Source organism: Astyanax mexicanus, chromosome 7 (assembly GCF_023375975.1).
Source record: "Astyanax mexicanus isolate ESR-SI-001 chromosome 7, AstMex3_surface, whole genome shotgun sequence".
NCBI classification, from domain to species: domain Eukaryota; kingdom Metazoa; phylum Chordata; class Actinopteri; order Characiformes; family Acestrorhamphidae; genus Astyanax; species Astyanax mexicanus.
Window position 1 is genome coordinate 4,007,710 of NC_064414.1, and position 13,881 is coordinate 4,021,590.

The 13,881-nt window shown below is 39.7% G+C and overlaps 1 protein-coding gene across 10 annotated transcripts; it reads right to left on the reverse strand.

Annotated features, from left to right (window-relative positions):
• Positions 1–625: 625 nt before the first annotated feature.
• Positions 626–13,603, reverse strand: nolc1 (nucleolar and coiled-body phosphoprotein 1). Of its 10 annotated transcripts, none has more exons than XM_049481117.1 (15): positions 13,446–13,603; positions 11,841–11,896; positions 11,575–11,726; positions 10,725–10,840; positions 10,502–10,631; positions 9,319–9,428; positions 9,040–9,169; positions 8,073–8,201; positions 7,293–7,361; positions 6,980–7,197; positions 6,823–6,904; positions 5,291–6,145; positions 3,925–4,061; positions 3,643–3,726; positions 626–1,511 (listed from the first exon to the last, which is right to left on the reverse strand). In XM_049481117.1, exons 1-15 carry the CDS (start codon positions 13,554–13,556, stop codon positions 1,353–1,355), a joined length of 2,538 nt encoding a protein of 845 aa, XP_049337074.1. In that variant the 5' UTR covers positions 13,557–13,603; the 3' UTR covers positions 626–1,352. The 10 variants fall into 10 exon arrangements, with proteins under 10 accessions (XP_049337074.1, XP_049337072.1, XP_049337075.1 ...); XM_049481115.1 differs by having other exon boundaries at positions 6,950–7,197; XM_049481118.1 differs by having other exon boundaries at positions 6,823–6,859; positions 6,935–7,197.
• Between the last annotated feature and the right edge of the window lie 278 nt (positions 13,604–13,881).

Here is a 13,881-nt window from a genome sequence, read left to right on the forward strand (position 1 = left end):
AGCTTCGGTTACAGTAGTGCATTACAGGCCTCTCAGCCAGTCACATTGCAGGGTCGGAACTTACCGTGGTATGATTTAACCTTGTTATAGAACCTGTTTTAAGGATTATTTACAGCATGTGGATTGTTAAAAAAAATGTTAAATAGTTACTGAAATAAAGCTGTAGAAGCTAAAAAAAAAATAAAAAATAAAAATAGCATGTGGGTCACCTTGGGCTTTTTTTGGGTTTATAACCCAAAATAAATTCAGAAGAAACCACGAATGAGCAGACGTCTCAAAACTTTTGTCAACATATTGTACAGCCAATTAGATACATCAGTTTAATAAAAAAAAAAATGCATACAAAAATACAAATAATTTGGCATTTTATAATAATGTCCAGAATGAATTCCTAGGTCCTAAATTATTCTAGTTCTTGTCATATCAAGTCTAATGAATCAGATATCAGTACTGATGGTTGTGTGGAGTTGTTAAAACACTTCTTTGTGAGTGTAGACTTCGATAGTGTAGTTACTGCAGAGTGGAACCGGAAGGATTTCTCTACTCTGCTGTTAAATAGAGAATAAACTGGACTTTAGAAGTGAAAAATGGAGCAAAAACTGAATAAAGACCAAAACTGGGCCGGTAAGATTAAGGTTTTAATTATAAACAATTGTACAGATAAAAAAATTAAAGATTCCAATGGCCAAAAAAAAAAAAAAATACTAAAACTAAAACTGCCAGGACATAAACGCTGCGAGCGCTACTGTACCAGAGTCAGATAATCCGTTAATCACAAGGCTTCCACTTTAAATAAAGACACTAGGCCCTATCAGAAATTGAAAGATGATCGGAAGTGAAGCCTAGTTTCAAACAATTCGTTCAAGCTGAGATAATCCTCACATCATTCAGCCTGAACCTCGCCAACAAATATATTTATCGTACATATAAAAGAAACGCATTATCATCCTCATTTTATAAAGAGTGAGGAATAAGAGTGAGTAGAACCGCTTCATCATGGGTTAACCGCTGCTATTAGCACAGTTACAGCTGATACAGACAAAATAAACGTGATTTCTGCACAATATTTAAATTAGCAGAGACAGAAATGAATAGAAATCGAAAGCAAACAGTACTCGATGCAAAAACAATGAAACGACGCCACCTTCTGGCTCATTACTGTAACTGCTAGTGGGGTGAACTGGCGCGGGGTGACTGCTGTCCTGGTCTGGCTCTTTTCTACAGTCCTGAAGTCAGCGCCGGCTGAAGGGCAGCACTGCAGGAGCCTAACGAGCACGCCGCGGTTCTGACGGGGTAAAAAGAGTAGTCCTGGTTGGAGGAGATGAGGAGGAGGGGGGGGTGAGGCAGAGGACTCAGTCACTGTCGAATTTAATAGAGTTTACTGAGGTGGAGATGGCGCCTCCTCTGTAGCTGCCGCGCTTCTTCTTGGTCTTCTCGTGACGGAAGGATTTCCCTTTGGTAAACTTCAGCACGTTGTTGGCTCTCTCACCCCAGTCTCCTGTGGCTCCCATCTGAAATCATGAACAACAAGAGTCACTGAATGATTGGAAGCATAAATACTTTTGTATTAACCCTTAAGTCAAGTCAAGTCTTATAGTTTATTGCAATACTGCATGTGTACACTACATACAGAGAATTGAAATTACGTTACTCTCCTTCCCAATTTTACAGCAAGTACAGATAATAGATATAATAAAAGAAAGAATGGGAGACACTAAGTACAATACAGCAGGGACACAAATAGACATACATGAGACAAAAACAAGGTGCAGTAGTGTGGGGGAGAAATAGATATATAAATATAAGTTAAAAAAAGAAATAGATATATAATATAAAAGAGTGGGAGACACTATATGTTCAATACAGCAAGACACAATAAACATACGTAAGACAATAGTGCAATATTGATGGTGATTGAGATGGAATGACAGTATAAATAGTATATATCAGTAGTGCAAATATGTTGTATAGCTTAAGGCTGGTAAAGTGAATGAGTGCGTAAAGTTCTTAAAGTTCACAGTTTTTGGGGAATTAAAGTGTGTGTTGACAGTGCAAGTATATCAGTAGTGCAGGCATTGGGTGTGTAGTGCGAGTCCGTTTGGAAGGGACCAGTACTTTGTGAAATTTTAAGAACCCTAGCCTGTTTGTGTGTTTTTTTTTTCTCAGTTTTTGTCTTTCAGGTCTTATATCAGGTTTTATTATTTACTTCTAGTGCTTCAAACCAAATATCAGTAAATGACCCGAAAATGTCCACAGAAAAAAGTGTGAAACTACCTGCTTTACTCAAACTAAAGCTATAGTTATGGTGTGCGCACTAGTTTATGTAGCTTTTATTTTATTGCACATTTCTAAGTAACATTTTTATTTTATTTATTTAAACTAAACATTTACATTTTTGTATAAAGTTTTCATTGTGTGCCCTAAATATAAAAGTGTTTTATAATTATATCAGAGAGATATAATAATTATATCAGAGAGACACATGCCCTGAGCTCTTTTACTTCAGAATAAAATATATAATCATTTAAAATGTAAAAGGAAGCAGAATTTCTAAATTTTCCTGGAACTGATCATGTTTTGGTCAAAATTTTACCAAGTGCCTGTTTCTATTTATTTATTTATTTTTACTAATTTTTGAATGTATATATGTGACTTTAAATATATTCATACCCAAGATATCTTTTCAGAAATGGTTATACTAGAGTGTTTATGAGGGTAAAATCATAAGAAAATGAATTATATATATATATATATATATATATATATTAGTTCATTACATGGATTATTAATTATTACTTTGACAAAATACATGGAGAAACAGCATCAGGCAGATTTATTTATTTTTCTTGATAATCACACCTCTAGGATACATGTAGATTAACTTATTAAAAACCCAAAAACACTCAGAGCAGCCCATTATACTCAAATGCCTTTCAGTATTTTGATATGGCCAATAATATTCTAACTAATTCTATAAAATGATGAGGAAAAACACTTTTATTAAGGGGACACAATGAAAACTATATACAAAAATGTATTAGTCTAAATAATAAAAAAAATACTTAGTAGAAATGTTCAAGTAAAATAAAAACTATATAAAGTAGTGTGCACACCATACCTAGCTTTAGTTTGAGTAAAGCAGGTAGTTTCACACTTTTGAGTCATTTACTGATATTTGGTTTGAAGCACTAGAAGTAAATAATATTGATTGAGAAAAATAAATTGCACTGATTTTTTTGTTGTGGTAAAAGTCACTTTTTCAACACTTTAACGAATCAGTGGCAATGATGACATCATGTGATTTCATCATTCAGGGACCCGAGAGTGAATGTCAATACAACTGATTATGTGTTTTGAGCAAATAAATAGAGTTATAGTGGAGGAATAAAACATGGAACTTTGAAGGAGATCTTATTTTTTAGGTGTATATCTTAATAAAACTTCTTGAAGATGCTTTACCGCACTGGGAAAAGCAATCACTATTTTTAGTAAGAGTAATTTTTCTGCCCTTTCTAACCCTGTATGATTTATGCTAATGCGTGATCAGGCTGAGAACACATGGTGCGGTTTTGGACGGATAATCCGTCTGTATGGTTCTAAAGGGTTAGTAAAGCTGTGGAGAGTGCATACTGTGTACGATACCTTGGCAGTGAAGGAGTTGTCTGCAAGACGGGGATCCACCTCAACCTCATCGTCTTTTATTCTACGGAAAGGATCATTGGTTTTCTTTAGAAAACACAACAAGAGAGAGAAAGACAGAAGACAGAAATAATGTACTTAATAGCTGAGCTGAATCACAAGCCAGTAGCTGCTCACCAAATTGTTCCTCTCTGCTTAAAACAAACAAATAAGACTTTTTTGCCCAACCCTAACAAGCAAAAAAATAAAATAAAAAAAATAAATAAATAAATACAACTATCTTACCTTCTGTTTTGCTTTAGGGAAAGAGTGAGGTGTGGTATTGATTATTTTTTTCTGTGTGGGTGTTTTCTCCGTAGCTTCTTCTTCCTCCTCCTCCTCTTCTTCTTCTTCTTTCTCCCTCTTTCTCTTGCCACCAGTACCTGTGATCAGAAAGAATATGAAGAAACAGCTGATAATGAGATTTAAAAGGCATTTAAATGTCTGGATGTTGTTTAAATATGTGGTAAGTAGTGATATTTGGTGATGAAATATGTAATCTGTTTGTAATATGTAGTATGCACACTTTCGGAGACGCAGATTAAGTTAAGTTAAAGGCAACTGTGTGAGTGAGCCATTTACCCATCTGCCATTGCGTTTCTGTCCCCAGTACTTTGTGTAATGCGGTACTGTTATAATGGATAATGTCAATTATTTAAATTTGTCAGCTACAAATTTCATTGTCCAATTGTTGCAGCTTAATATAATCGCAGTAACATATTGTTAGATGCTGTGTGATTCCAACCTCTATATACAGTGCTAAATACAGGGAATTTTTTGAAGAACCTTTTTTTTTTTCTTCAAAAAGTGCTAAAACCGGGATGCGAGTGGTCCAGCGGTCTAAAGCGCTGCCACTATGAGCGGGAGGTCGCAGGTTCAAACCCCCGCTCGTGCAGCTTTGCCAACAAGCTTCCGGCGCTCAGAGGGAGCAAAATTGGCCCTGCTCCCTCCGGGTGGGTAGATTGGGCGCTCTCTCCCCACATCACTCCTAGGGTGATGTCTGCAGCACAGGGCATCTGTGAGCTGATGTATCAGAACCGAGTCACTGCGCTTTCCTCTGAGTGTTAGCGCTGTGATGCCGCTCGGTAATGCTAAAGCATCAGCAGCAGCTCGAAAAGAAGCGGGGGCTGGCTTCACATGTATCGGAGGAAGCATGTGTTAGTCTTCACCCTCCTGGTGTGTTGGGGCATTACTAGTGATAAGGGGAGTCCTAGTGAGTGGGTTGGGTAATTGGCCCTAACCCAGAGCCCACCAGCTTATTAACAGCATGCTCTTGTTCTGTGACTGGAGAACAGCACCTGCGTGTTACTATGGAGAAACTTCACTGTGAAGAGCGGGTGACATTTCACACCACAAGAGCTTTAGTTCCTAATTGCCCATCTTCAACTAAAAGCAGGAGAGCCTTAAGAGTAGTTTAAAGGGCACAAAAGGCCAAATGCTTTTCTAGCAGGAGCGTTCACAAACACAAATGACCTTTTTAAGCATCCGTCACTCTGCTTGTGAAGCTTTTTATTATTCAGCAGCCGAGAAGGTACTTATTAATTACCCGTCAGAACTCTTAATATTACCTTAATATTTCTGTGCAAAAAAAAAAAGTGAGATTTTTCATTACCATTCACTGGTGTAGCAACAGGAGTCTTAGGGGTCTTCACTTCCTCCTCTTCCTCAGAGGAAGAGCTGTCTGATGAGCTGCTCTCTGGCTTTCCCTTGGCTGTGGCAGCTGGTGTAGACTTCGGTGCAGGCGTGGTCTTGACAGCTGCCTTTGTCGTAGCCTCCTCTTCTTCAGAGCTGTCGTCTTCACTGGAGGAAGACTCTGCAGGTTTGGTGACGGGGGTCTTGGCTGTGGAGGCGGGAGTTTTGGGCGTCGCCGGTTTTCCGTTGGCCACTGCAGGCTTGGCTGGAGTCGTCTTTGTAGTTTCGGTCTCTGAGTCTGAGCTGTCCGAGTCTGAGCTGCTGCTTTCAGCCTTCTTAGCACTGGCTGGGGTTACAGCAGGCTTTGGGAGAGCAGCAGACTTTCCTTTCTTCTCCTCTTTCTCCTCCTCCTCTTCCTCGCTGGAGCTGTCAGAGTCGGAGCTGTCGGCCTGGGCGGTGGGTTTAGCAGCAGCAGCAGCAGCAGCAGCAGGTGCAGCTTTGGTCGCAGGAGTGGCTGCAGCAGGTTTAGCAGTTTTAGCCGCGGGAGCCTCATCCTCAGAGTCTGAACTGTCACTGTCTGAATCTGAGCTCTCTGCTGGTTTAGCTGCTGGTTTGACTGGGGCTGGCACAGTGGCTGGCTTGGCAGCGGGAGTGGCTTTCTTAGGAGGTTCCTCATCTTCAGAGGAGCTGTCAGAGTCTGAGCTGCTCTCAGCTGCCTTGGCTGCAGACTTAGGCGTGGCCGCGGGCTTGGGCGTGGCTGTGGCCTTTGGTGTGGCCGCGGGCTTGGGTGTGGTCACGGGCTTGCTGGGAGCCTCATCTTCTGAACTGTCAGAATCTATGAGGCAAACAATACAAATATTATTAATATATTTGAATATTTGCATTAATACAATTATATTCCGCTGTTGGAAAAAGACCACTAATTATATATATTTCAACAGCCCTTCCCTAACAAAGGTTCTGGATCAGTCCTGGGCAGTGTTTTCAGCCGTTAGGATTTCCACATCTGTCCCACATCATCAGTAATAAGAAAGCAAACGTGCAGACTGAAAGCAAATTTTATTATACATACAATAAAACTGAATTGCTATATATACACAAGGCAGATTTACAGCAATTGACCCAGTTCATCAAAAAATTGCCCACCCGTTCCAAAGCGACCCCTGTCTGGCATATATATATATATATATATATATATATTACTTGTGATCATTTTGTCACAAGCAGTCTACTCAATACTAAAGGTGCTCATAAGCTTTTACTGTACATGTCAGCTACAATGCTTATAACACACAGCCTGCATGATCGATCACATTCAGGAAAAAAATAAATAAAAATGTGCAAAAACCTCCAGCCAAACTATTCCTGTACCAAACTTGACAACCTTCTCAAACACCAGTGTTAAAATGATCTAACAGTAACTGCCAAAACAATTTACTAACTGTCCTTAAATCAGTAAAAGAGGGAAATGGTACAGCAGCACGTTATTGCTCTTAATGATGGGGATCTCACCTGAGCTTGAAGACTCCGCCTTCTTTGCTGGCGTAGTCTTGGCCGGGGTCGCCTTAGCTGGTGTAGCCTTAGCTGGTGTAGCCTTGGCCGGGGTCGCCTTAGCCGGTGTAGCCTTGGCCGGGGTCGCCTTAGCTGGTGTAGCCTTGGCCGGGGTCGCCTTAGCTGGTGTAGCCTTGGCCGGGGTCGCCTTGGCGTCCTCTTCATCAGACTCCTCAGAGCTGGAGGATGAGGAGGAAGATTCCTTTGCGGCGGCGGCTGCAGGTTTAACAGGGGTGGCCTTGGCTGGCGTTGTCTTAGCTGCTGGGGTGGCTTTAGGTGGTGCTGCCTTGGCAGCTGGTTTCTTCGCTTTCTCTTCCTCATCATCTGAGCTTGAATCTGTAACAAAAAACAGCACAAACATGGTGAGAAAACCTGCTGACATTAGTAACAATCTGTAAAAAGAGTGTACTGAGTTTGCCGGAGTAATTTACCGGAGCTTTCTGAACTGGACTCGTCCTTCTTGGCTGCAGGTTTAGGAGTTACGGTCTTTGCAGGTGCTGCTTGAATACAGACAAATTACAAAGGAATACGTGAGCATGCCATGAAATGAATTGCAAAATTTGCTGATTGAATAAGGAATATAGAATTCTGCTATAGAATATTGATGAATATAACAGTATATTCAAAAGCAGTGTTGGAGCATGCTAGCCACAATACTAGCATTAAAGCTGACCCACCGCAGGCCTAACTTTTCTGAGCTGGATTACTCATTGAAAGTTGTTAACAGATTGAGGACAGTGCACAGGTTAGAATAGGTAAGTTCTGCTGCATCACATGATGAAAAAGTATGCAAACCTTTCAGAATTTCACAGTCTTATGATTAAATTTGGCATAAAATGCGATCATATCTTCGTCCAAATAAATTTTTGACCGAAATAACAAACTAAACAATATTTACTTTGTTATATAATTATGAGCATGTCTTTATTATTGCTGGAGGAACAAATGTGAACCCTTGTATTAATATCTTTTAGTTTTTCAAGACTGTATGAACCCTAATATTGTCATAGTTCATGGTCCATAACTGTGCTGGTGAAATGTTTAATGCATATTACAGTAAAGGGATCATCATGATTGGGCCTGGCCAATTTACAATTACAATCATAAAAGGGGAGATGAATTCCTATCTGTATAAAATATACATCAGGTTTGTATTCTTGTCCTGCTCTAAATAGACCACGTAGGTTTAGACTATGGAGGCAGACTCTTACCAGGGGCTTTCTTTTCCTCTTCATCACTGCTGTCCTCACTGCTGTCTGTGGAGTCATCCTCAGCTGCTTTTTTGACTGCTGGAGCAGAAGTGCTCTGAGCTGCAGGTGGGGGTACAGCACTATATGGGCCTACAAGGAAATAAGCATAGAACAGGGTGCATTCTTATTATTCTTTATAATTTTATTTCTAATGTTTTCCCATTTCCTCCCCAATTTTGCACAGCCAATTACCCAAGCCAATTACCCAACCCAACCCACTCATTAGGACGCCCCAAAACCAGGAGGGTGAAGTCTCCACATGCATCAGCTTCCTCCGATACATGTGAAGTCAGACGCCGCCTCTTTTGGAGCAGCTGCTGATGCTGTAGCATTGCCGAGTAGCATCATCATCACAGCGCTAACACTCGGAGGAAAAAGCAGCGACTCGGTTCTGATACTTCAGCTCACAGATGCAGCCTTGTGCTGATCCACATCACCCTTAAGTGATATGGGAAGAGAGCGCCATCTGCCCACCCGGAGGGAGCAAGGCCAATTTTGCTCCTTCTGAGCGCTGGTCATAAACTTTTTAACCAGTAAATTTCAAGGCCAATCCAAATATCAACTAAAACTATAACTAAAATGTATTATAGTAGGTCTAAACTGAATCAGATAAAATGAAAATGAACAATTTTAAATAATAAAATGGGAGATCCCGAGAGCACCATTGTGTAGGGCTAAATTAATGAGCTGACGTATTTGTTAGCTTAAAATAAAATAGAAAAAAAATATAGACCAAATTTTCATGATTTTCCAAAACTTTCTGGGTATTTTTGTTTTTCCAAGGCCTGGAAATTGCTATTTTATTTCATATTTCATGACTTTTTCCCAGGGGTTCACGATCATACAAACCCTGATGTAATGTAAAAGCAGCTTATTTTTCTGTACATATCTCTCCCTTCACTGGACCAGAAGGCTGTGAGGACAGTACCTGGTTTGGATTTCTTTGCAGGAGGAGCCTCATCCTCATCTGATGAATCCTCGCTGCTGCTGGAGTCTGCTGGAGCTGCAGCCTTGGCCGCTGGGGCTTTCACCGGGGCAGCTGGAGCTTTTACCACTGGCTGCATTGTGCACATCAAAAAAAATATATATTTATATAAAATGTAAGACTAAATAGCATTTTATACTCTCACCCTCACACAAACAATTCTGCTACTGTGGGGTTTAAACATTAGTGTGTGGAAACGTTCATCAGTGGAACAGTGAGCACCTTAGCTGCGGGTTCGTCCTCAGAGTCACTGGAGCTCTCCTCACTGCTGCTGCTCTCCTGCTTCTTCTGAGCTGCGGCTTTAGCAGGAGCCACAGCTGCAGGCTTGGCCACTGAAAAGCACAAGTCATTCTTTCAATTAAGTTATTAGTCACTGTTTAACTTTAAAAACAGAATTTTACACAAAAAAAAAAAAACTTTAAAATCTTTAAAGCTTCAAGAACATTTTAAAACAAATACAAAATAGTCTGCTTTCAAACAGAAAAAAGAACGCCTTATTTATTAATGCTTTAAAATAAATTTTGTGTATCATGTGTACGATAGAGCTTAGATTCTCTGCCCAAAACCCGACCCGACCAGAGACCCAGCCCGGCCCAAGTTCGGGATTTCCCACCACTTTCCACCGGCTCAAAAAAGCAATTTGACACAGGTCTGTTTTTTAATGCTATTTTTATTTTATATTAAGCTATGGCATGATATCCCAATAAAGCAAATTAACAAATCAAACTGTGCACACTGCAGTGCAGTACGTAGCCTTGTTTTTTTATGTTTTTGCACTTAAACTATAAGTTCAATATAAAAAGCTATAGAAATTATTTTCTATTCTTAAACCATGTTAAACTATATTAGACTAGAGGAAAGTCCTTCAGACATCATTCTTGTAGCCTGATTTACTGATGTTTAGGCCTTTGGATCATTGTTCGCTTTGTTTCGGAGATCTGTTCTTAATAAACATTATTCTTAGATATGCGTCTATGCTTCTTCAGTGTTGCAATGTTAATTAACATCATTCCAAACAGATTTCGCTCATTCAAACAGCCCCAAAAAAATGATTTATTTATTTTATTTTTTTTAGCAGTTTTAAACGCTCTATAACGTGGGTTTAAATCAGGCTCACGCTCATAATGACAGTGTATAGGTCGGTTCAGGTTGGGCTCTGGCAGGACATGCACAGGCTCGGGTCGGATCAGGTCAGACTCGGCTGGATATTTTGGGCCCGATCTAAGCTCTAGTGTACGACACACCCGTAATACTAAGCATATAAATTTTATTTTGCTACAATTAGTGCAAGAAAGGATTCCCTTTACTGGTGGAGTTTTGCTGCTTCTCAGCCTGGAACCCACATGTCAGTCAGTCTTACTGATACCCTGCAGTGTTATTCAGCATACTGACAGCATTCACTCACCTGCTGCTTTAGATTTAGGAGGCTCGTCCTCAGAATCGGACTCCTCACTGCTGGAGCTGGTGTCCTTCTTCCTGGCTGCCGCCGCCACAGCAGCAGGAGACGCCACTGCAGCTTTCACTGCTGCCACCTTCTAAAAACACCAAATGATAAAACATATGATACACATAATAAAAAAAGCCACACATACTGTTACACAATAAATTTTCAAAAAAACAGGGCATACCTTTACAGGAGGTTTAGTCTGAGCTTCATCTTCAGAGTCGCTGGAGTCTTCACTGCTGCTCGACTCTGCTGCAGCTGCGGGCTTCTTCGCTGCAGCTGCGGGCTTCTTCGCTGCAGCTGTGCATGCATGCATCAGACAATTGAACAGGAAGGTAAACATATAATGCACATCATATGTAATCAATTAAAAAAAAAAGGAATTTATTGGTCTTCCTAATTTTGTTTCTGATTGGCTGCAGCTTTTTCTGAGCCCATGTCACGCGGGTTTGACAGCACACTAATCAAAAAACATGAATCAAATCAAATGTGTGTGCTGTATGTATGACACCTGACCCTATATTAATTTAAGGAAAAAGTAAGTCTTTTTTATTTTTTCTTTGTATTGGTCAGTTTTAGCACATTTTAACTAATTTTTTCGTTGTATTAATCTTATCTTCTTTTGATCTTAATTTTGTATCACTTAAACCAAGCTTTATAATAAATTATTATTAATTTATTTTTATTCTAACTATTTTTATTTTATTTTTTTATCTATTTTTATATTTTACATTACATTACATTATATTTGGCAGACGCTTTTGTCCAAAGCGACTTACAATAGTCAAGTCCAAAAGTAATAGAAGTTAAAGGTAAAACATCTTTAGATAGGGCTTAAAGGTGGTCGAAGGGAAATAATGGGATAGAGAAGATTTACTGTAATTTTAAATAATTAAATGTAGCTATTATTTTCTTTGTCATGTCAATCCCCATTTCTGTAGATGCTCAGCTACAATGAAAATGAGGGTTGCTCTCAATGTACTTCTGAATCAAAATAAAGATTGATTGATTGATTGATTACAGCAATAGGTTACCTGGAGGAGTTTTCTTTGCAGCTGGGGCTTCCTCCTCATCACTGCTCGACTCTTCACTACTGGAGCTCTCCCTTTTGGTCTTCTTCGCAGACGGCCCGTTGACTGCAGCAGGTCCATTAGTAACGGCCTTACGCTTTTTGGACTCTCCAGATCTAAACGTACACACACAGACGTGTGTTACAATTACGAACCTCCAACATCGCAAAATTAAAAGTGCTTTGCCCACAAAGTAACTTTAACAGGGTTAGTAATAAACATTCACTTACTTGACCCAGAACTGGAAGACGTCAAGGAGTCCTTCTTCATTTTCGTCTTGAGGTTTCTGAATTGAGACAATCTTTATTACTTATGTATAATTACACCAAACTACTACCTTACTAATAGCTCCAAATTCACATGAATTACCTTTTGTACATATTGCCTGTTACAATAATTAACAATAACAATTTCCCAGGAATTACAGTGCTTAACTAGCAGTCATTTTCAACACTGCTGTAAAGATAACATAATAGCATAAAATACACATACCTTTAAAAGAGCAATAAGCTTTTAATAATTAAGAATATCCAGGCAATTCAATTGAAATACCTTTCAAATATTCTAAATAACTAAAATACATTTGTAAACAGTCAACATGCTTGCTCATCCACATTTACTATGTAATTCCATATGTGTCCCTTAATTGATTTCTAGTCTTTAATATTCATCTACAAATGTAGAAAATCATAAATAAATAAAAAACACTGAATGAGAAGGTGTGTCAAAACTATCCACTGGTGCTGTTGTACATCATTTATCAAGTGGTTATTATTACAGTAAGTAATCAGTGGATGTAACGGACTAATGGTATGAAGGTACAGATAGAATGTCAGAAAACTAAGCTAACAATCCCGACAGTAAGTGTGTATGTGCTTACAGAAAAAAAAACATGTATTTAATTTGTTGTAATTATCCTCCTCTTCCTGTATTAAATGTAGTTATGATCCAGAACCTGCTTTCCTCTCAGCTATTAAAATGACTTTTAAATGAACCGGTTCCAGCAGGATCAGTCTGAACAAACAAGTTCTCAATCTACTAGTTAAGATCATGGAAACAGTGGCTAAAAAAAACAGTGGGTGAACTGGTGTGTGTGATGACTGGAGGAGAAAACAGTGGGTGAACTGGTGTGTTTGATGACTGGAGGAGAAACGTGGACTTTACCACGTGCTCACAGATCTCTAGCTAGTTTATCTTCTCTACATAAAACTGTAATTCTTACTTTAATTGCACTAAATTCAGTCTGAATTTACTCTAAATAGTACAGCCTGCTTTTTCATGTTTAAACAAAATAAAGTTTAAAAATAAGTATTTAGATACATAGTTTTAACCCTGTATGGCACAGTGATTCCCTCAGCAAAGAACACTAGTTTTTGGTTAGGTTATTACACCGTACTTTCAGTAGTATGTATTTTAATATCTAGTTATAATATGACGGGATATAAAATAAGTGGTAATAAATAAGTTGAGTATTATTATTACAGTAACGCTGCTCTGCCCGGTTCTTCAGTAACGTTACCGCTGTGAGTCCTGATCAGGATTAGCACAGATATAACGTTACTTATACCGGTTATAATCGGTCACCCTTTGGTTCTGTGTTCGGAGCACCGCGAGCAGTAACCCGGGCAGTAGTTACCGTAGGCAGTAACCAGGGCAGTACCGCGGACAGTAACCTGCGCAGTAAGTAACTTTGGCTTGTAACCCGTGCAATAATCGGCTCGCGCTGCCCCTCGCGCGCCGTACTGAACACGTGTTTACAGCGCGCGCGCAGCCGGACTCCCCGTCTCGCAGAAACGTACCGCGCGCCACAACGGGACCGGTTACCGGGCACTCACCACTTTAGTCTTCTTCATAAACTCCTGGGCCGCCTTGCTGAACTTGTTCTGGAGCAGAAAAGAGTAAACATACGGGAATAGATCACTCGGAACCACGCCGACCTCCGCCATCTTCTCTATACCACACCGACTGCGCGCACAGGAAATGACGAAGAAACACGGCATCCACACGTTTTACGCCTAAACGAAGGCACGTCCGAAACAGACGCCGCCTTTTGAAGCTGGCATGTCAGCCGGCCGCCATATTGGAGGAGTCTCCCATGCGCCCTAGAGCATGTATACCATATAAACATAATACAGGTTATTTCAGCATAAACGTATATAACGTATTCTTAATGTGTAACAGCTTCCTATAGCATAGCTACATCTCTGCTCTGCTGTTTAAAACAAACCAAACCCTGTAAAAATCGGGTACACTTTGATAGAGTTGTGATTA